The sequence below is a fragment of the Macrotis lagotis genome, chromosome 4 (genome assembly GCF_037893015.1).
Source record: "Macrotis lagotis isolate mMagLag1 chromosome 4, bilby.v1.9.chrom.fasta, whole genome shotgun sequence".
Classification (NCBI taxonomy): domain Eukaryota; kingdom Metazoa; phylum Chordata; class Mammalia; order Peramelemorphia; family Peramelidae; genus Macrotis; species Macrotis lagotis.
In genome coordinates this window covers 272,077,411-272,100,212 of record NC_133661.1, presented here as the reverse complement: position 1 = coordinate 272,100,212, position 22,802 = coordinate 272,077,411, and the positions used below count along the sequence as shown (strand labels likewise).

Genomic DNA, 22,802 nt, shown 5'->3' with positions numbered 1-22,802 from the left:
AACTTGATGTCACAGTGGTTTCTTCCTGTGTAAGCTAGGTGATGATCTCAAAGAAAAAAGATAATGGTTGGGGCCAATTTTGGTTGGGATACTAAAAACTAATATGGTTGAAGATAGGTTCATATTTTCTAATTATTTGGATTGTCTCTCTTTGCTGCCCTCACCAACCTTATATGGCACTTTGTACATTCTAGGAACTCTAGGCAGTTCTTTTATTCTCAAGGTCAGGTACCGGTTTGATATTCAAGAAGGAAAATAACAGTAACATTAAAGGAATGGAAAGTAGGAACTGAATGAATCATAAAATTTTAAAGATAGCATTCCCTCATTTCACAATAAATAAGGACCAGAAAGGTGAAAATAACCTTTGGTGAAAGGTCTTGGACAAAAGCCTATGCTTTCTATTACTATTGAAGTTCTCTTTCTACTACACATCATCTTTGGGAAGAAAAAAAAAAAGTTTAAAGATCTCTGTATCCGAGAGTTTAAGGCTTGGAGCTACCACAAATTGAAGAGAAAAATCACTTATAACAAAAAGTGGGAGCCTGAAATTTAGTCACATACCAAAATGGTTGGTAAAAATAAATTACACATATAAACATATAAGAATAAAAGGTCAAATAACTTACCCTCTGATAGCAATGATTCAATTGCTATGAATCATACCTACCCCTCCTACCCACCTAAGACCTCTTCATAGCTCTGAGGTAATACTGGGTTCTCAAAAGTCATCCCTTCTAGAGAGCAATATAAAGGAAAGAAAGCAAAGTTCAGTCAGGTCCATCTCCTCATGACCCCATTAATCATACAGTCCATGCTTTCTTGGCAAAAATGCAAGTGTTGGGGTGGCTAGGTGGCACAGTGGATAAAGCACTGGCCCTGGAGTCAGGAGTACCTGGGTTCAAATCCGGTCTCAGACACTTAATAATTACCTATCCATGTGGCCTTGGCCAAGCCACTTAACCCCATTGCCTTGCAAAAAAAAAAAAAAATGCAACAGTGGTTGTCATTTCCTTCTCTGGTAGATTAAAGGCAAACAAATTAAGTGACTTGTCCAGGATATCTGGACACTATACTTGAGTTGTCTTCCTGACCCCCAAGTCCAGTCCTCTATCCGCTGAATAATCTAACTGCTTCTATATAATTACTAGAATAAGACAAATCTAATGCAAACTAAAGGGCCCTCACCCCTAAGTCAATGTTGGTACATACTGCTAAAGTTATTTATTTTTTAGAGTTTTCAAGGCAATGGGGTTAAGTGGCTTGCCCAAGGCCACACGGCTAGGTAATTATTAAGTGTCTGAGGTCAGATTTGAACTCAGGTGCTCTTGACTCCAAAGTCTGTGCTCTATCCACTGCGCCACCTAGCCCCTAGCTGCCCCCAAAGTTATTTTTGAATTCCTTTATTCTTGAAGGAGCAATCCATTGTTTTGAGGGATTGTATTGTATGAAGATTGGACTGGGTACTTCTTGGGGGCCTTTTTATTGTATCAAATTACAATGTGACATTTTTTAAACAAAGAATATCTTCTAATAAATTGAATTCTGGAGTTGAAAAGCTAGGGTACTTAATGCTATTGGAATATAATTGTTGGCAACTTCTATCAAGCTGGAAAGGCTTTGGGTACAGAATCATTGGATTGTAGGTGTGCTGTTTTGAGGATGTTGTCACAACCAGGTTGACTTCAGGACTTCACTGTGGAAAAAGTACAACACACCAGTGAAATTAAAGGTTCTTGAAGTATCACACAGCAATCTGCAATAGGTATATTTTGAGCAGATTCACTTCATATGTATTCCTTACAGCATAGAATTGATGCATTCTTGCAAAGTTATCTGGATAGTACATTTTTGTAAAGTTCTCCTTTCCTTTCTTTCCACTATAAAAAAATGTTTCATTGGTGGGATGGCAGTGAAAGGAGGTACCAGACTTGAGAAGAAAAAAAAAAAAGATTAAAGATCTCTATCCAAGAGATGAGATATTTTCAGGCAGAAATATACATTACTTAATTGTATGGGCATAACTACATAGTTAAGTGTCTGAGGCCTTTAGTCTTCTTTAATCATAACACAGTACCTCATTTTTCCATTATTATTATTTTCCTTCTATTACTGTAGTCTTGCAGATAGTCAATGCTAAAGCACTTATATTTGTTCCCCCCCATCTATTTTAACTTTAAAGGGGCTAAGAAAATTCATGTCTGCTCTTTACATATCCCTGAGTGCTTTCATTTCTCACTTTTCTCTCTTATGCAGGTTCTTACTAAGATTTTTAAATATTAGTAATTTCAAATTAACATTCAAAATGTCAAAAGTAAAATTTTGATTCATTTAATATCTTCCTAGGGTGAGCAAGCATGAGCTAACACAACTGGCTTAAAATTTAACCTGAATTCAGGCCTTCTGACTTTAAATTTAGCATTTTTTTCTGATGAAATATTGCTGCCTATCTCTTGGTTTAAGTGACATATGGAAATCAAGTTGAAATATATTCCTCCCCTCATTTTTTCTTTTTGATGATTTTTCATCCAAGGATAGAAATTAGAATAATTGGAATAACTGGAATAAATGTGGTGTATAAGGATCTTATTTCCTTCTGGTATTTGGCCATTAATTGCCAATCAAGTCTGCTATTAAGTTGGACAGTTTCACCTTGCTGGAACTACTTCCTCTCTTATCTCTGTTCTTTTAGAGTTAAAATAGGAACAAAGTGTTAGGGCAACTCAGTTTCCAGGAGGAGGAATACATGAACAGTTACTAGGGGATAGATAATATTTATTTTTGTAATTACATGAAGATTTAATACTGGGTGATAAGAAACAGGGCTTTACCATTCACCCCAATCTAGTATTTTGTTTACCTACTATACTAGAGGAATTGGACACAAAACCAAGAGAAAATAATTGTGGTTTAAAAAGTTTTCAGTGACATTTGTGATAGTCACTTCAATGTACAAGATACAGTTTGTAAAAGGTTTGGGAGAAAATAAAGCTTATAAATCTATTCATTAACAATTCTTAAATCTCATTTTATGCTTTCTGCTTAACCCTCTAAATATCTATTATTGCTAAGCTGTTCTGGAAATACATCTGGTCATAACATCTTTACTAGAGTGGTCTTTACCAGACTGGTCCCAAATCTGTACTTGGGAAAGGATTTCTGGAAAGAATCTCTTAATTTTTAGGATTGACTGAGGCATCAAATCTCTGAGAATCAAATAAAAATATCTGAGGTAGGGGTGGCTAGGTGGTTCAGTGGATAGAGCACTGGCCTTGGAGTCAGGAGTACTGGAGTTCAAATCCGGCCTAAGACACTTAATATTTACCTAGCTGTGTGGCGTTGGGCAAGCCACTTAACCCCATTGCCTTGCAAAAACTTAAAAAAAAAATCTGAGGTGAAGGATCTCTTTTAGAATGCTCTTAACTTTACATCATTTGCTATAAGGAAGAGTCAAAAGAACATTATGGAATGACTACAACAATGTAAATCTCAAGACGATGAAAGGCAACTCAAGTCCAATATAACAATGTTGGAACTATACTGTAAAAGTTAATGAGCACTACCTTCTATTTGAAAGATCAAAAAAAATGATTTTTTAAGGAATGTACTTTGTAAGGGGTAACAGAGTTGTTTGGGTATATTTGCTGAAAAGATTTGTTGTATCAAATAAAATGTCTAATTTTAAGAATGTCATTTTAGAAACTGAAATCTGGGATGCTGAGAGAGCTAGAGTTACGAGTTAGAGGGTCATGTCACTAAAGTTCATTCCCATCAAAATTCATCTCTGTTGATTGAATACTAAAAAATTAATAACAAGGCTGAACTTCCCTTTCTCCTTTTAGAGACTTGGATAAGGTGATTAGAGCAAGACTGAAAGACCCTTAAAGTGAAAGACAAAAGTTTTGGACTTTTAAGAACTGGAACTAACAAACTAACTATTTTTAAGGGAACACAAACTTATTTCTCCAGGATCATTGACTTCCTTGGACAATCATTTTTGCTAGTTTGATACAGAAAAAAAACCAAAGAGGGATAACCTGAGAGGTAGCAGAGAAACACACACTGAATGATTATTTTTCATATATGAAGGATTAAAAAAAATTTCAATTTAATAAACTTTGCAAAAGCAAAATTCTTAAAATTACTTGGGCTTATAAAACCAGAATTTACAATGATCTGTGTTGAATCAAAGGAGACAAATCATAAAGCCATCTTGATTACAAATCTAAAAAAATTCTAATGATTGTTACAGAACTTTTCTTCCCTCCTTCCAATAAATAAGGTAACAGTTGCCCTTCTCAAAGCTATTCACATTGTTGATAGAAAATATTTCCTTCTCTCTCACTCATCCAAAGGTGTTTTCATAACTAAGTTGCATCATATCATGCCAGGTGTATCTTTAACTTTACAGAAACCCTGGCAAGATGACATTCCCTTTTGGTTTACCATCTTTTCTGTAGTTCCTCCAATCCCTAAAAAGTAGGCAAATTTTGTTTTTCTACAACTTTGGACCTCTTTTCTCCATCACACTCTCATCCTTCTCCCTCGACAAATCTACACATTAGTTGAATCTTGATCTCCCAAAGCCTCCTTCAAAAAGGAAAATGTTTTGCATACTAAAAGACATCTGATTTTAAAATCAAATCCTAATTTGCAGATCTATTTTCCAGCAACTGTAAACTAACAAACTGTATTGCTTTTCTTCCTTTATTCTTTTGTTCACTCTAGATTTCCTTGCCTTAAAACATGGATCACTGAGTAGACAATCCAGCTGACTAGCTCCATAGACTTATATTGGGGTTATAAAAATCACCTTTTATGTATTAATGAATACCAAATATTCGCTGTGCTCAGGTGATTCTAACCAATACACAGCAGTATCTTTTGCTCTTCCCTACTCCGTTCATAAACTTCAAAGCGGTTTAGCTTTATTTATAAGGGACATTAGTTTGTGACCAACTCTATTCTTTGAATATATATTTCAGGATGCACACTACAATGCAGGAGCTAGATCATGGCCTTTATCATGAGCAATTCTGAGGGAGTTTCAAATCAAACCAGGTCTGGCCAATGAGGGTTTGTGACAAATTAGTGGCATATAATACCACTCTTCTCTTTCAATTAGACATTCCACTCCACTTGAATGGCTCTTGGTTGCTCATCGAAGAGAATTCATTTTAGTAGTAAAAAGTGCAAAGTTCCCAAAAGCTGTTATTCTTCCTCTATAGACCTAGCCCTCAATATAAGGGGCCAAGGAAGCACCTGCTGGTTTTTGTTCAAGTGGGATCTAAGAACTAGCACCAAATTGGTTACAGTGCATGACCCACATATAATTCGAACTTAATGTATTTATAAAGTTTGTGTTGCAGCATTACCATACTTGAAAACAATGAAGTTTATTAGGGACACATACTCTCCCTGAACCTGAAAAAGGTCATTCTTTCCTGTAACCTCTCATTAGCATGAGAAGAATGCTTTAATGAAATACATCCACATTAAGTGCTTTATGAAAAAAGTGCTACATATAGAAAACATGGAAGGCTTTACAATTTTCAAGAAAGCAACCATGCTCTTCTCATCAGCACAGTCAATGGGCTGAAGGATTATTTCCATTAGCTCTCTAGACTGCCCACCCAAGAGCCACATCATTATAATTCCTGCTTGAAACAGGATCAAATGTAGCAGTTACCCCTCATTAAGACCAGAATACCTATGACATGTAAACAGAGTGAGGTGGCAAAAAAATATACATCTATATAGTCTTTCAAGTGGAGAACTAAAAGAAAATTCTTACTCCACAGCTAGGTATAGAGGCTGAATGCAGGCATATATACCCATCCACATATACACATACTCTCACTGTCTCTCTCTCTCTCTCACACACACATACACACACATACACACACACACACACACACACACACACACACACACACACACACACACACACAAGAACAAGTCAAAAATCTCAACAAGGATTTACTTTAACAGAACCTCGCACAGGTACACTATGCTCAAGTCTCACTAATAAAGGAGTCACTTGAATTTTTTTTCTTTATACAGCACAAGCCATTGGCCAAACACTTAGACCCATCGCCAAATGGAATGGAGCAGCATCATAGACACAATATTTTAGACCCTGGCTCTATGTGCCTTTAATACTTTTTCCTTTTCCTCTGTATTTACTAAACAGGATTTTCTCTTGTTTTTGCTTTTTTTTTTAATAGGGTTCTCTCCTGCAGACTCTTTTTTTCCCTCCTGTATTTATCATGTTTTTAATTTCTTCTCTGAGCAGGAATTTTCTGAATCCGTGTCTTCCAATTCCCCCCGGTGCCTTTTGAGTCCACTTCGTCCATGGGTGCCCCTGTTGTCTGGCAAGTAAGGTTCAGTTGGGTCCTCTTTCGTACCAGTGCTGTGGTCCTCACAGTCCATTTCAGATAGATGGCAGTCTTTGTGCAAGAGTGCCCCAGTCAGGAACACGTTGTCACTGTCAGTATCTGAGTGTCCTGGGGAAGAGTGGGTGATTGCCTCCGTCTCCCCAAAGTTCTGTCCATTATTGTGTAAGTGAAGGGGTCGAGGATGGAAGTGTCCATTGTTGTGGTTGGGGCAGACAGTTTCAAGGTTCCTCTCCTCACTGTCATCTGACTGGGTTCTAGGGCAGCTAGCGGATCCGCTACTAAGGGTCAGGCAGGACCCTTTGGGTGCTGTGGACAAAGGTTGTTCCTCAGACCTATCACTCAAGGCTTTGCAGATGGCTTTTCCATTGAGCTTCTTGGTCTCAAAAGTGTGTTCAATAGAGCTACTAGTATTGGTGCTCTGGGATGTGCCTTCTTGTTCCTCTGAACATGGGTGGTTGTCATGAGCACAGCCTTGACCATTACTAGAATTTGTGGTAGGACTGCCTTCTTTCAAAGCTTCCCTGCCCTGGCCTTCAGAGGGGAGATCCTGCATGCCTTGGGGAATCATTACACTCAAACCACTTTTACTGGAAGAAGGGACGGGGTTGCTCTTCTCACTTGTCCCAGGTTTTCCCTCATCTGTCTCCCCAGCCCCTAAGGAAGTCTCTTCATCTTTACCAGTTGAATATGAGATGTAGGAATAGTGAAGCCATTTGTAAGCTTTATAGATTTTCCGCTCCACTGACTCCATATCAGAAGATGGGGATGCCCGTCCTGGATGAATCTCCATGTTAGAGGCACTGTGCTCTGGTGAGGAAGCTGGTGAGGAAGAGAGATCATCCACTTTGATCTGTGGGTAGTCATAGTTATCTTCTCCAATATAGGTACCAGCATGCTTTGCTGGGGCACTGGACCGATCCTCTCGGGGAGGCTTCTGCCGCCGCCTCATGGCATTCCTTTGACGGGTAGAAGTGCGCCGCTCATTCAACTCCTCCTCGTCCTCGGTGCTGCTGCTGCTGCTGGAACTACTAGACTCATTCTCTTCAGGGCTAGGAGATCTGGGACGGGGGAAAAGGTCAGTATCCAGTTCAGCTTCACAAACATTCTCATCTGAATCCGACTCATTGGAGAGGGCCAACAAGCGCTTGTCTTGGTACCTCCTCAAAGCAGACAGACGCTGCTGTCGGGAGGTCACATCTTCACAGGATGAGGGCGGGGGGGATGCAACTGCTGTAGCTCGAAGGGATCCCAGATGGTAGGCAGTATCAGCTGTCTCGTCTGCCATGGGTGGTGGAGAATGATGCAGGGAGGCTGAGGACTCAGAGTCACTATAGCCCGAACGCTCACTCACACCAGCATGCAGCTGTAGGATGGTACTCTCACTGAGGTCACTATCTGAATCTGAGCTCCAACCCTCAATCTCTCGGCGCACAAGGGAGTCAAAGAAAGCCATCATCCGTGGGTCTTCTTGGACCGACTGGTTGGCATAGTCATGGGACAAACCACTCCCACTGTTCAAAACGAGGCTGATATATTCTTCATGGGTATAGAGACAGCGGGAATCATCTTCAATTCGACCATCAAGGTCTCCAGTACAACCTGGCTGCTTGTAAGGACTCCATATCTAGAAAGAAAAGGAAAGAGATTTGAAAATATCTAAAAGTAAACGATAGGACACAGGTATTGGGGCTTTTTCCCCTTCTTACTTTTATTTCACTTCCTCTTATTAAAAAAGCCATTTTGCTGTTGCCTTTATTCTTTTTCACATCATGCCATTTCAGGGTTATAACCTACTCTGCCACTTACTGTGGGATTTTGGGGAAGTCACTTAACTTGTTTGGACTTCAGTTTTCTCATTTACCAAAAAAGAAAAAGAAAAAAGAAAAAAGAGAGGATTAACCTAGGCAATATCTATGGCTCCCTTTCAGTTCTAAATCTAAAACCATTATCACTACCATTTCTATGTCATTTGGCAAATCATGTGACCTCTCTATGCCTGTTCCCCCCTTCACTTTGCAAAAGAAAGCAAGATGGATGGCATTTTTCTCTCTTTTACCTCCCTGACCCTATACCTCACCCCTCCCCCACAAAAAAAACCTTCAGAGAAGGGCATAAAAGAAACAATAAGGTATACTAGAAAGAGGAGTGAATTTGGGGTCAGAAAACTAGGGTTTGAATTCTAGTTAGCTGAGCAAATTACTTATTTTTCCATGTTTTAGTGTTTGCCACTGAAAAATGAAGGAACTGAACTAAATGATTTCTTAATTCCTTTCCAAAGTAGAAGCATCATGTATCCAGCATTGTGCTGGAGAAATAGAGGCAGACAAAGACTAGAATTACCCTCAAGAAGCTCCCAGTCTAAAGGAGACAAATATAAAATAAAGATGGACCTGAGAAGGGCATGAATGCTGATGGCTCCTGCAACCAGGAGGATGAGGCTTTTTTAAATTGTATAAATATTTTATTTGTTTTCTAATTATTACAAAAGAAATTTCTACCTATCGCTTTTTGTTAAGGTTTTGAATTTTATACATTTCCCCCATTTTCTCCATTCCCCCAAAGAAGGCAGTTTGATAACCTTTACAATGTCTCCATACTATATACATTGATCAATATTGAATATTCTCTCAAGAAAAAATAAAATAGGGGCGGAGCCAAGATGGCGACATGAAGGGATCGAGTCTTAGAAGCTCTCTGATAAAAACTCATAAACTAAGGACTCTAACTAAACTTTCCAGAGACAGAACCCACAAAGGGACCCAGTGAGGCAGTTCTCCTACTCAAGGTAACCTGGAAAAAAGCAGAAAGGCTCTGCTCCTCGGGGTCGGAGGGGCGGCCTGCCAGAGGGGTGGCCTGCCAGAGCCAAAGAACTTCAGCCTCCCAGAGGCAGCCCCAGGGCGCTGGGAGCCTCAGCTCACAGCAGCGGGGGAGTCTCCTGAGCTGCACCCTGGGGAGCACCGGCACAAAGTGGGGGGAACAGCGGGGGACCTCTGCCAGAGTGAGCACTTGGAGCCCAGTCCTCAGGGCACACAGCCAGCAACCTGGTGAAGCCGGTAAGCAGGAGCCCCCAGGGCATGAACCCATTGAGCTGAGGGAGGGGAGTGAAGAGAGACTGCCAAGCTCTGTCCTCTGCCCCTGGAACAGGACTCTGGGGCTCTGACCACATTCAGATCCTGATCAACGTCTAGGCCCCCCCATAGAACAGCAGCCCCCCCCCTCAGCCCCGTGGCAGAGGGGGGCGCTTATGTTCATTCACAGACCAGGAGGGAGAACAGAGCCTCACACACTGAGACCCTTGTGGGAGTGTCCCAAAAGCTCAGGAAGCACCCCCCAAAAATAGGCTTAGGCTGGGAAAATGAACAAAGAAACAAGAGGAAGACCATTGAGAAATATTTTGCAAATGAGCCCAAGAAGGATCAAAATACTCAGTCTGAAGATGAGGAAGCACAAGCTCCTGCATCTAAAGACTCCAAGAAAAACAGAAATTGGGCTCAGGCTATGATAGAGCTCAAAAGACTTTAAAAATCAAATGAGGGAGTTGGAAGAAAAACTGGGAAAAGAAAGGAGAGAGATGTAGGAAAAACATGAAAATGAAGTCAGCAGCTTAGTCAAGGAAATCCAAAAAAATGCTGAAGAAAATAGCATGTTAAAAACCAGCTTAGGTCAAATGGATAAAACAGTTCAAAAAGTTATTGAGGAGAAGAATGCTTTAAAAAGCAAAATTCGCCAGATGGAAAAAGAGATAAGAAAACTCTCTGAGGAGAACAAATCCTTCAGACAAAGAATAGAATTCAGGGAGATTGATGAATTTACCAGAAATCAGGAATCAATACTTCAAAACCAAAAACATGAAAAATTAGAAGAAAATGTGAAATATCTCATTGAAAAAACAACTGATATGGAAAACAGACTTAGGAAAGATAATTTGAAAATTATTGGAATACCTGAAAGTCATGATCAGGAAAAGAGCCTTGACATCATTTTCAAAGAATTACTACAGGAAAATTGCCCTGATATTCTAGAAGCAGAGGGCAAAATAGAAATGGAGAGAATCCACCGATCCCCCAGAGAAAGAGATCCCAAAAAACCAACCCCCAGGAATATTATAGCCAAGTTCCAGAACTCCCAAGTCAAAGAGAAAATATTACAAGCAGCCAGAAGGACACAGTTCAAATATTGTGGAGCTGCAGTCAGGATCACACAGGACTTAGCAGCAGCTACATTGGAAGCTCATAGGGCTTGGAATACAATATATCGGAAGGCAAAAGAGCTTAGAATGCAGCCAAGAATGAATTACCCAGCAAGGCTGAATGTCCTCTTCCAGGGAAAAAGATGGACTTTCAATGAACCAGGGGAATTTCAAAGGTTCCTTTTGGAATGGCCAGAGCTGAACAGAAGGTTTGATCTTCAGATACAGGACTCAGGTGAAACATGGAGATTGGAGGAGAGGGGGGAAATATGAGGGACTTAATGAGGATGAACTGCATGTATACAAAAATGATACTGATAATATTCCTATGAACCATCTCAGTTAATAGAGCAGGTAGAGGGAGCTTTTATAGTTGAAGCACAGGAGAAAGCTGAATTCGAAGATAAAATATGGTGTAAAAATGGAGTCAATAAGAAAAAAAGGGAAATGGAATGGGAGAAAGAAAAAGGAGAGGGGGAATAGTCCAAGCTATTTCACATAATAAGATTTTTTTTTTTATTACAATGAGCTATCGCAATGATATGGAAGGGGAGGCAAGGGGGAATGAGGGAACCTTTGCTCTCATCAGGGATGGCTAGGAGAGGAAACACATGTATACTCAATGGGGTATAGGCATCTGGAGTAAGAAGGAGGGGGGGCAGGGGGCAGGGGTGGGGATGTGAATAAAGGAGGAGAGGATGGACCATGGGGGGACAGTGGTCAGATATAACACATTTTCTTTTTTTACTTCTTGCAAGGGGCTTGGATTGGATGGCCTGCCCAGGACCATAGGGCCAGGTGGATTCTGGGCCTAAGGGGTGGTATGGGGGCTCAGGGCTCTGTCTGCTGCACCACTCAGCAACCCTACAGCAGAGTCAGAGTGAAAGGAGAGAGAAAATAGAGTACATGGTAGTGAAGAAATAAGAAAGGAGGGAGTTGTGATCAGCAACGGCAACGTTGGAAAAATATGGAAGTAACTTTGTGATGGACTTATCATAATGTGATCCACTCACGACAGAGTTGATGGTGTTGGAACAAAGACTGAAACACATTTTTTGTTATTATTATTTGGGGGAGGGTGCAGGGCAAGTGGGGCTGGGTGGCCTGCCTGGGGCCACACAGCAGGGTGATCGTTGGGTGTCTGGGGCCAGATTGGGACCCAGGTGCTCCTGGCTCAAGGGCCAATGCTCTGTCTGCCACCCAAACACCCCTACTATTATTACTATTTTATTTTGGGTCTTTTTTTTTCTTCTTTTTGGTTTTTGCAGGGCAGTGGGGATCGGGTGGCTTGCATGTCACACGGCTGAGTGATTATTGAGTTTACGAGGCTGAATATGGACTCGGGTGCTCGTGGCTCCAGGCTGGTGCTTCGTCCATTGCACCACCTGGCCATACCTACAATTATTACTATTATTTTTTTAACTTTAATTTTTTTTCTCCCCCTTTACTTTTTTACCCAAGCAAGTCTATCTATATTCATGGGGGGAGGGGTATTTTGTTTACTTGTAAACAAGTATATTTTATTAATGTAAAGAAAAACATTTGTACAAAATGAGAATAAAAATAAATTTTAAAAATAAATAAAAATAAAATAAAATATTAGAGATAGCAATTATGCAGTACAGGGTTTGAGTCTTGAAGGAAACCAAGGGCACCAAGCCAGAGGAGGCCAAGACAATGAAAAGGTACAGATAAAGGAGGTAATGTCTGTGAGGACCAGTAAGCAGGTCAGTGTAGTTGGATCATCAAGAGAGTAAAGGACAGTAGCATTGAAAGAATGGAAAGGTAAGGAGGAGAGACAAGTTATGAAAAGTTTAAAATGTCAAGCAGAAGATATTGTTTGATCTTAAGGTTTATTCAGGGGGGATGGCAGGGATGGAGGGGAGGGGGAGACATCATTACATTTGTACTTTAGGGAAATCACTTTGGCAGATGAATAGAGGATGGAATAGAGTGGGCAGAACTTTGAGGTTGAGAGACCAATTGCCCAGTGAAGAGGTGATAATGGGTGGTGGAGAAAAGACAACATATAGGAGAAATGTGTTGCTTCTATCCTTATGTCAACAAAATTTGGTAATGATGTGAATGAGAGTAAAGGGTGAAGGTGCTGTTGAGATGAATCTGGGTGCCCTTGAAAGTAATAGAGAAGTTGGGAAGAGGGGATATTTTGAGAAGATGAGTTCTGTTTTGACATGATGAATTTGAGATGTTCATGAGGTCAATTGGTTTGAAATGCCTTCAAAATAGAAGGTGATGTGTGACTAGAATTCAGGAGAAAGACTAGGGGCTAGACTTAAAAGTTGTGGGGATTATCTGCTTTGATATGGTAAATGAACCAATGGAAACTGATATTATCATTATCATTCAGAAAGTGTAGAGGAAAAGAAGAGAAGAGGAGCCAGGGCAGGCCCTTAGAAGACACCCATGGGCATGGCAGGATCTAGAATATGAGAATGAGCAATGAACATATAAAGGGAGAACCAGGAAAGAGCAGTGTCACAAACGTCTAGAGAGGACAGAGTACCCAGGAGAATGGGATTAACAGTGTCACATGTTACACAAGGTCAAGAATGATGACTGAGATAAGGAAATTAATTTTCCAATTAAGAAATCACTTGACACTTGAATTATGAGGTAGGAAACCAGGTTGCAGAGAGTAAGGTAAATCAGCACCCTAGTACTTACTAAGAGAAGCCAGGTAAGAAGAGAGGAAGAGGAGAGGAAATGAAGGAATCTTTCTCAAGGAGTTTGGTTGAGAAGGGAAGTAAAGGTGTAGAATGATAGAAGGGACAGTAGAACCATGAGGGGGTTTATTAAAGGATGAAAGAGAGGTAAGTTTAGTTAAGCATAAGGAAGAAAACCAAGAGATAGGGACAGAATTAGAGATTAGTGAAAATATTGGAATAACAGTAGAGGTAATTTGTTGGAGAAGATATGAGCAGGTTGGCATCAAGAGACAGGATCTTACAAGAGAAGCTCTCTTCAGAACTATAAATAGCCCTCCCACCACAGCTCCCGGAGAGAGTTAATATTTTAGTCTGTTCAGCTATATTCCCCAATTGCAGCATTGCTATTTTTAACTAATAGGTATTGCTTACACTTGCTTTAGTAAGAATAGTCAACAGCCTACATTGCAGCTTTATCTCTGAGAAGGCAAGCATCGTTACCCAGGAAACTGGCTTGAGAACCAAGGAGAAGTTCTCCACCATTCTGTTTAGCTGCTAGGTTAAGGTCAGTTAACAACCCTCAGGGAAAAAAGAAACCATTTCAGCCCCATCAATAGCAGTGGGGGACTTTTAAAAAAAATTATTTATTTAAGGCAATGGGTTTAAGTGACTTGCCCAAGGTCACACAGCTTAGGAAATTATCAAGTGTCTTGAGGTCAAATTTGAACTCAGGTCCTCCTGACTCCAGGGCTGGTGCTCCATCTACTATGCCACTTAGCTGCCCCAGCAGTGGGGACTTTCTTCAGTTTTCTCCTCATTCCCTACTGGGGGATGATCATACAATTTCCTTGAAAAAAAGGAAAGTAACAATCTGGTTCAGTTTTTATACAACATTGGATTTGTTGGGATTAGGAAGAAAACTGCTAACAATGTGGGGGTTTTTACAAATGTGATCATTCAGTCAGAAACAGCAAGTTTATGAGTTTTCAAGGTAATATTATAAATCATCAAAATGTTTCTGACCTTTTTCCTGCCACTTAAAAAACAAACAAACCAGACATTATTCAAAACAGCCTAATAGTGCAGGGAATGTACTAACTGGGGGGAAAACAGAAAGGTGGGGGAGCCATAGAACACTATGAATGAATTCATCCAATCATCACTGACCAAGTACTGGAAGAAACCTCAAAGATCATCTACTCCAATCCAACATCCTCATCATTTCACAGACAAACTGAAGTTCAAGGTGCTAAGTGACTTAACTTTGGAAATGGTAAGTTAAAACCAGATTCTCTGAATCCAAGGTCTGTGCTATCTACTATCAGAATAAAAAAAAACTACTTGAAGAACTAAGGTTTCTGATACCCAGATCAGGACTCTATTCATCTCAGTCACACTCTATATTTAAAGTCAGAGCAATCCAGGTGTTTAAAACAGTCAGCTTCTTCACAGGAGCATGGTAGAATTAGGGAGGAGGCATAGAAAATATGCACATAGCAGATGTTATGCAAAAAACCCCCAAGTTATCAGTAATTAAGCTGTCACCACAAATGAGAATTATTAGATCCACCTGACTCTGGTAGGCTAGTCCACAAAGTGGCCCAGATAAGCTCACACACATTAGCATGTAGCCATGGCAATGGTGGTTCTTGCTTGACAGGGCGACTATCTTTAGATGATTTCTCATACAAGTCTCCTGAATCTTCCCAACTTTCAGCAACGTCAGGAGCACTGCTTCCCTAAAATCAAAAAGTTACAAGTTCCTTTCCTCCTTGTGAAAACTCCACAGAAGCTTGCTTCAGCTTCCTCTTGGTCCCTTACTTCATTTAGCAACTGCCGGTGAAAGCTTCAAAACCCAGAAGAAATCACACAATTCTGGATTTGTGAAAATAGCTTACTGAAGTAACAGCTTCATCCACCCAATTCAACTCTTCAAGCTTCAAGTTTTTAATTTGCTTACTTTTCCTTCTTTTGCTTCATAGGTTCATCTCAAAGGGATGTGGAAGATATAATACTACCATGAAATTGGCTGCACAAGAGAATTTTCCCCTAAAATGCTTTTGTGAAATCCCACTTTGGTTAAGCAAAGACAATAATTTCCAAACTAGCTTTTTATAATTTTTCACCTATTTCTAGTTTATAGATATTAAAAGACAATGTCTAACTGTCCTTGAAAAGAGGTTCAAGTTGCAATTTCAAAGTATTAACTAATTTTTCATCATCCTAGAGTATTTTGGTAGTTAAAAAAGAAAAAATTCTCTGGAAACAGTTTCCTTGGCACTGTAAAAAGTTCTACTTTCTATACCTAGCTCCCCAACCCAGGGCATGAAAGTGAATTCTTTCCCAGGTCCATTTTACAAATGGCTAAATGAAAGCTCATGACACTTTTATTTGGGGTAAGAAAATATCAGAGGAAAGACAGCATGTAAAGAAATGAATTTACCCTTTTTAACAAACCTAGCCCAACTTGCTGAAGGCCTTCCTTACTTTCTTCTGATAACACAATGGTTACCAGAGTAATACTCAAGACAACCATCTGTTATTTTTAGTCCTAGACATATGACCAAAGAGTTTCCTCTCCTAATCATACATTTCTTGATGATATCTTTTATTTTTATTATTCTTTAAAATTCCTCGCTGGAGATATGCTGAAGACTGATCATACTCACCATGTGCCCTCTGTATAATATTAATTTTTAAGTTTTTAGAAATCGTCATATTTCATGTTTTGCTATTTGGTAACACAGCAGTAGAATGTTGCTATTAAAAATACAAGCTTTAACTTTCACAGAAAATTAAGGGTCATTAGAAGGAATTTTGCATACCCACTCTTCTTCTGTTAAGCCCTATACCCTCAATTTGGTGGTCATATGCATTGTCCCAGATATACATATTAATGGAAAAACTTTTTTTTTTTGCATCATGGATACCTTTGACAGGCTGGTGAAGTATATGAACCCCTTTTCAGAAATATATCTTTAAATGCATAAAATACATAGGATTACCATACCAAGAAACCTAATTATATTGAAATAAATTATTTTTAAAATTACTGAAAGGTGGAATGTTACTTTACTGAATCAATTTTTAAAAATCAACAATACAGTTCCATCTTATGTTCTTTATCTTTTTCAATGAACTGTGAACTAGTAAAGCTACTGTCTATTGTTAAATGTTGCTTTCTAATATAAATATTTTATTTGTTTTCCAATTATATACAATACTAGTTTCCACCCATCATTTTTTGCAAGGTTTTGAATTTTACAATTCCCTCCCCTCCCTCCCCCTTCCTCCCCCTCCCCTAACAGAAGGAAGATAGTCTTTACATTTGTTTCCATGATATGAATAGTTCAAAATTGAATGTGTTGAGAGAAAAAAACATATCCTTAAGTAAGAAAGAAAACTAAATATTGCTTAAAAAGCCTTCTTGTTCCAAACTAATAATACTCTCATCAAGAAAGTTCTTGAATTTTGTAAAAATGATTCTCTGAAGATTCTGCATAAATGGGAAAGTAGGTGTATAGATTGATTGAAAGTTAATAATGTTTTCTTGGTCACTTTTTTTGAGGTACTAATGTCTGAGACTTTTCTCCATTAATTCCCTCTTTTGCCTTTATTATCTCACTTATATACTGATCCCTCAATGCCCTAACATTTATAAACCTAGTCTAATCTGGCTATTTTCTTCACCTTTGCTCTCTTTAGTAAATTTCTGTCTATTCAAACAAATACAAACATGATTGTGATATTAGAATTCTGGTATAGGGATTTATTTTTCTTCAGTTTTCTTTTTTCCCATTTCATAACAAATGCCCTTGGGATGATTTTATTAGATATCTTGTCTTTTTTTTTTCTTAAAAATATATTTACAGAGGCGGCTAGGTGGCACAGTGGATAAAGCACTGGCCCTAGAGTCAGGAGTACCTGGGTTCAAATCCAGTCTCAGACACTTAATAATTACCTAGCTGTGTGGCCTTGGGCAAGCCACTTAACCCCATTTGCCTTGCAAAAAACCTAAAAAACAAAGCAAAAAAAAATATTTACACTTTACTGCTGTTTTATGCGATGACCCTACTTTGTAATTGTCCATCATCCGTCATAAGATTTTATGACTAGGTTTATATTCTAATCCAGGGTTGCTCTGGTAGCCATCGCTGTTGGTTGGCAAATAAGTCAAAAAGTCAGCTGATAAAGGTGTTTTCTTATTCTCATTGTGGCAAATAATTTACAATGACTAAAATTCTTTATAAAACTACTTTAAAATTGACTGTCATAATTTATGTCCATTTTCCATTTTAAATTTTCAAGTATTTACATACATAGTTTAGAATTAAGTTGTTTCAGTTATACACTATTATCTTCTTCTTACCATTATTCTTTCTTCTTGAAATTTGTTCTTCTTTTTTACTTGCACTGTATTAAATATCACCTCTACTTACTTTATTCTCTGAAGAGATGCAGTTTACAGTTGGACTACCACAAAAGCAGACTTACTACTGCCTTACTACTGTACCTCTAGGCAGACGTACTACAGTTTCTTAAAAATTCAGACTGAATTCTGATTCAGATTCACCCTACCTTGGTGTGGAGATCCTAATGTCTTTGGCAACTAACACCCAAACCCTAAATGCCCCATTTGGAGCTCTGATCTTCTCAGCTCAGTGTGGTTGGTCTCATGCAGAAAATATTTTCTTCTTTTCCTTTTCTGAGACCTTGGCTGGCTTCCCAATAGTGATCTTAAGTTTTAGGACTTCAGTTAAGTCAACAGTAGTCTGTGGGATTTAGCACATAAACAAGGCCAAACAGGAGGCTCTATTCTATAGGAACTGCCCAAGTAGAGCTTCCCTGGAGTAAAAGAATTATGTCAACTATGCCTGAAACAGAGCATGTCCCTGTGCCAACATTTTAGTCAATCAAAAGAAGGTTCAAAAAATTCAGGAGTCTGAGCAAAATCAAGTAAATTGCTAAGAATTTTGAGGGGGAGGAATCTACATTCACTAAATCCAAAAGAGGTATTGGAATGCCTGAATTCAAATTTTTTCAAAAGTCCAAAAAACAGGTTTTAACACAAAGGGAATCCTAATTAACACAGAGATGTCACCCAGATAAATCATAAGACAAAAAAACTGATCCAAAATTCACTTAGCAAGGAAAATTCCACAGCCATAAATGAAGTCAAAAGTCTGGGCATATAGATATGTCAGTGAGGTTTGGACCAGAGATTTAGAAAACCAGGACATATTGGAAAAAATTCCTCAGGGTAAGATGTAAAGTTGTACAAATCAGCAATGGTTCTCAGGCATAAGGCAGCAATAGGCTGAGCTTGAAAGAAGGTAGGCTATGGACAAATGAGCTAAGATTTCTACTTCATGCATTGTACCTTTGTGAGATATTGTGTGCCATCAGATTCAAGATGATGATATAGATTTAAAAAAAATTCTGCCTAGCAAATGTTCATTTTCTTTTAGAAATCTTTCTGGTTGGTAATATGCTTTTAGAACATTATGAATAAGAAGGTTTTGGAGGCACTGAAGAAAATTACTATACCAGTTTATATCCCTCTTTTAAAATACAACACAAACATACACAGGCACAAATTGATTATTGATTTGTAAAGTCAGAGAGGATTTTCTCAGTTGCTAAATGATCATATGAAGAGTGAGTTCAAGATGGAAAGCTGGCAATCACAAAGACCAAAAGGATAGTTGTCAAGGTTCCTAGCAGCTGGGATGGGAGTGAAGATGGACCATCTTAACATGGATATATGCCATATTTGGCTGTCTCACAGACTATAATTTGGCAGAGAATAATTTAATTCTGTCAAACAATTGATTAAAGTTATTTCAATTTTACCAAATCCCCTCAAACACAATTACATGTAACATTTTTGTTTGCTTTTCAGTGTATTTTGACCAATGGTTCTCAGAGTCCTTTGGTGAGAGACAACAAATTATAGCAGCAATCAATGGGAAATGGAAAACTGAGTCTTAGACAACATATCTCCTTAACCTCTACATGAAGTTTGGCAGGCAAAATTAGTCAGACTTATGGACAATTGGAAATATGGTAGCAATGTGAGGCAGAATCTGGAAGACATTTAACTGATGACCAAAATAGGATTTTTTTTGTTTGTTTCATGTCTTTATTATAAATTTAAATACCAAATAAAAGTGTTTTAATAATGTAGGGCATAAAAAAGATGATCATGCATGAAAATATAACTATGTACAGACTGCTTTTCCCATTTTAAATATTATGAAAACACATATTACCCCCAAATCACTTATCTGTTCTCTAACATCATTCCTATCTGAGGTCTTGTCAGATTCTATTTAACTCAAAGACATGATACATGGCTATTTTTCTCTAAAATGGCAAGAAAAAGATAGAGTTTTTACCTTGATAATCTTTTCCACACCAGAGGAGCAGATCATGTAGGTGTGGGGATTAAATCGGACTTGGTTGACAATAGACCTGTGGCCTTTCAACACCATAAAGGCCCCATTGACTACTCTGCCAATGCCACCTAGGAAGAAAGAAGAAAAATTTAACAAGGAGACAGATGGATGGGAATATATTCCAGGTAATATAAAACAACCAGCTTTGGACTCGAGATATAATATGTTAAATACAACACTAGTAAAATATTTTATCTTGCAGATAAAGTTGCTATGGCAAGAATGAAGAAACACCTCTCAGCATATGTGCTCTTACCCAGTACCTTTATTTAGTCTTTAAACACTACCCACGCCTACCCACTGCAATTCCATTGTCAAGTGAAGACCATTTAAGAACTTTTTTTAAGCTTCTGATTTCTGTACTTGGCTTAGAAATGTACTGAAAACAAATGAAATTGACCAGTATGGCAACAGGAAGAAAATGAGTTAACTGTGGGCTTGAATTAAGAGGCAGATGGAAATAACAGAAAAAGGTGTACCTGGGAAGGGTATTACTAAATATATGAGGTCAAAAACTGGTAGGAGAAAATGGAATAAAAAAATGATGTCATTTCAGGTCCAGTATACCAGCTTGCCTCTTTCTTGGTATTTAGAATCTTATAATATATTTTTCAAATTGGTTTCGTTGATAATTTTTTGTTTTTACTTTTCTCTATATTGCTTGCCCCTTCCCTCACCCAGAGATCTAACACATTGGTTGATTTAACAAAAAACACTTTAAACAATTTCATGCATGTAGAGCAAATTTATAATCAGCATTCTCATAAGAATCATTTTTGAGAATATTATATTCAAACAGAGCATTTATATATAAACACATAGTAATTTCTCCTTTATATCCAAATATGATAGTACTAACCCACTACCATCAATATACTCTAGGAAAAGGTGAGAGCATCTCACTAATATCCAGTTCATGTGCTTGTCACATCACCCCCTGACGTCATGGTCTTTTTTGAAATGAAAGACAAAACATCAGCTCAAAACATCACATTCTATACAAAGTCTTTCATGATGTTCCTAGTTGCTAGTGCTCTCCCTCTCAACTACTTTGTGTTGATTCACTTCATATTAATATGCAAACTTAGTACCTCAACTAAATGTAAGATCTTAGAATAGGGAATATTTATTTGTACCTGAATTCCCAACGTCTAACACAGAAGCAAATGTACATAAATACAGTCAGACTTACACACACATATACTTAATAAAGCTTGTTGATTGAATGATAACAATTTTTTTTTGGGGGGGAATAGAATAATCAGATTAGACTGAGTACTAACATCTTACTTCTGTCTACTACCCCTTTAAGGGTCACAGTGGAGAGAATAGATAAGAATATGTTCTCCTCTAGGCTAGAGAACAGAACCATAACCTTCTTAAGAGCTTCTTACCAAGTTTCCAAATTTTGCTTGTGGATGGCAAAAACACTTGGAAACCCTGAATATTAAAAAGTAATGTTAACTGGTTTCTCTCCCTTAGTTCTAATACTTCTTTCACAACATGATTAATTCGGAAATATGCTAAACACAACTGTACATGTACAACCTATGTCAAACTGTTCATGCCTTGGGGAGCGGGGAGGGAAAGGAAGGTGGTAGAAAAATGTGAAACTCAAAAGTTTGCAAAATCGGACTTGGTTGACAATAGACCTGTGGCCTTTCAACACCATAAAGGCCCCATTGAAAACTATCTTTGCATGTAACTGGAAAAAATAAAATAAATTTTTAAAAAATAACAATAAGCTCAAAAAAGTAATATTGTCCAATAATATTTGAAACTAAGCTCTAGATATCTCTATAGCAACTATCACCATAGCATCAGAGGGCTCTGAGAAGATCATTTTGTATAATACCACCTCAAAAAAGCAACAAGTAGAAAATTTCTAACTTCCAAAAATTCTGGCTACCACAGGACATTGTTCTCATATTTGTTGCTAATATAATGGTAACAAATTTTCTATCTCAAGAATAGATGGTATCAATATCTAGAAATTCAGAAAACAGGCAGGGGAAGAGTGGATTGGGGAGGTTACCTCTTCTTACTGTTCTCTGATCTATTAATAGGACAATGAGGTGACACAGTGGATAGTCAGAGAGCATTGATCTTGAATCAGAGAGACTTGACTCAATCAGACTTTTACTATATGTGTGATCCTGGGCAAGTTACTGAGACTGTTTGCCTCAGTTTTTCCATCTATAAAATGGGGAAAATATAGCAGTTACTTCCCAGGGTTATTGTAAGGATCAAATAAGACAATAATTGTAAAAGAACTTAGCACAGTGCCTGGCACATGGTAAGTTCCTGGTAAATTATTATTACTTCATTTGGTTCTTCTTTTGTATTCTGTATGCACAATTTTGTCATACCATTTCTTCCCCCCCTTCAATTACAAGCAAACATGGTTTTCAACCTTCATTTGCAAGCTTCCAAGTTCCACTTTTCTATCACTCTGCCTTCCCTCCCCTCTCTCCATGGTAGCCAACAAGCTGACAGAGGCTGTTTAACATATTTCCATATTAGTCATGTTGTGAAAGAGCAATTAAAACTAAGGGGGGAAACATAACAAAGAAAACACAGAAAAGTTTTAAAAAGTGAACATACTATGCTTTGCTTTGCATTCAGATTCCATAATTTTTTCCTCTAGATATGGTTGGTACTGTCCACAGCAGGTCTCTCAGGACTGTCCCTGATTCTGGAACTGCTGGGAGGAGCTGTCATAGCAATTCCTCCCAAAATCAATCAACAACTCCTTATGAAGTCATTAAGTGCTTACCGAACTAATAACTGAGGGAATAGTAGAGCATAGTAAAAGGAACATTATTTTCTTTTCTTTTCTTTTTTAGGTTCTTGCAAGGCAAATGGGGTTAAGTGGCTTGCCCAAGGCCACACAGCTACGTAATTATTAAGTGTCTGAGACAGAATTTGAACCCAGGTACTCCTGACTCCAGGGCCGGTGCTTTATCCACTGCGCCACCTAGCCGCCCCAGGAACATCATTTTCAAAGACAGAAAGACCTGGGTTCAGATCATGGCTGTTTGCCAACCACCTGTATGATCTCAGACAAATCATTTTTAATCTTCCATTCAGT

At 38.4% G+C, this 22,802-nt stretch overlaps 1 protein-coding gene across 1 annotated transcript in view; it reads right to left on the bottom strand.

The window, feature by feature from the left end:
• Nucleotides 1-445: 445 nt before the first annotated feature.
• The window catches only part of DCAF5 (DDB1 and CUL4 associated factor 5), a 150,834-nt gene continuing 128,477 nt past the window's right edge, over nucleotides 446-22,802 (bottom strand). The window contains exons 8-9 of the mRNA XM_074236045.1: nucleotides 19,652-19,779; nucleotides 446-8,022 (exon numbers count right to left, since the gene is read on the bottom strand). Coding sequence (XP_074092146.1) covers nucleotides 6,268-8,022; nucleotides 19,652-19,779 — 1,883 coding nt within the window. The 3' untranslated portion in view covers nucleotides 446-6,267. The remainder of the gene's footprint in view (nucleotides 8,023-19,651; nucleotides 19,780-22,802) is intronic.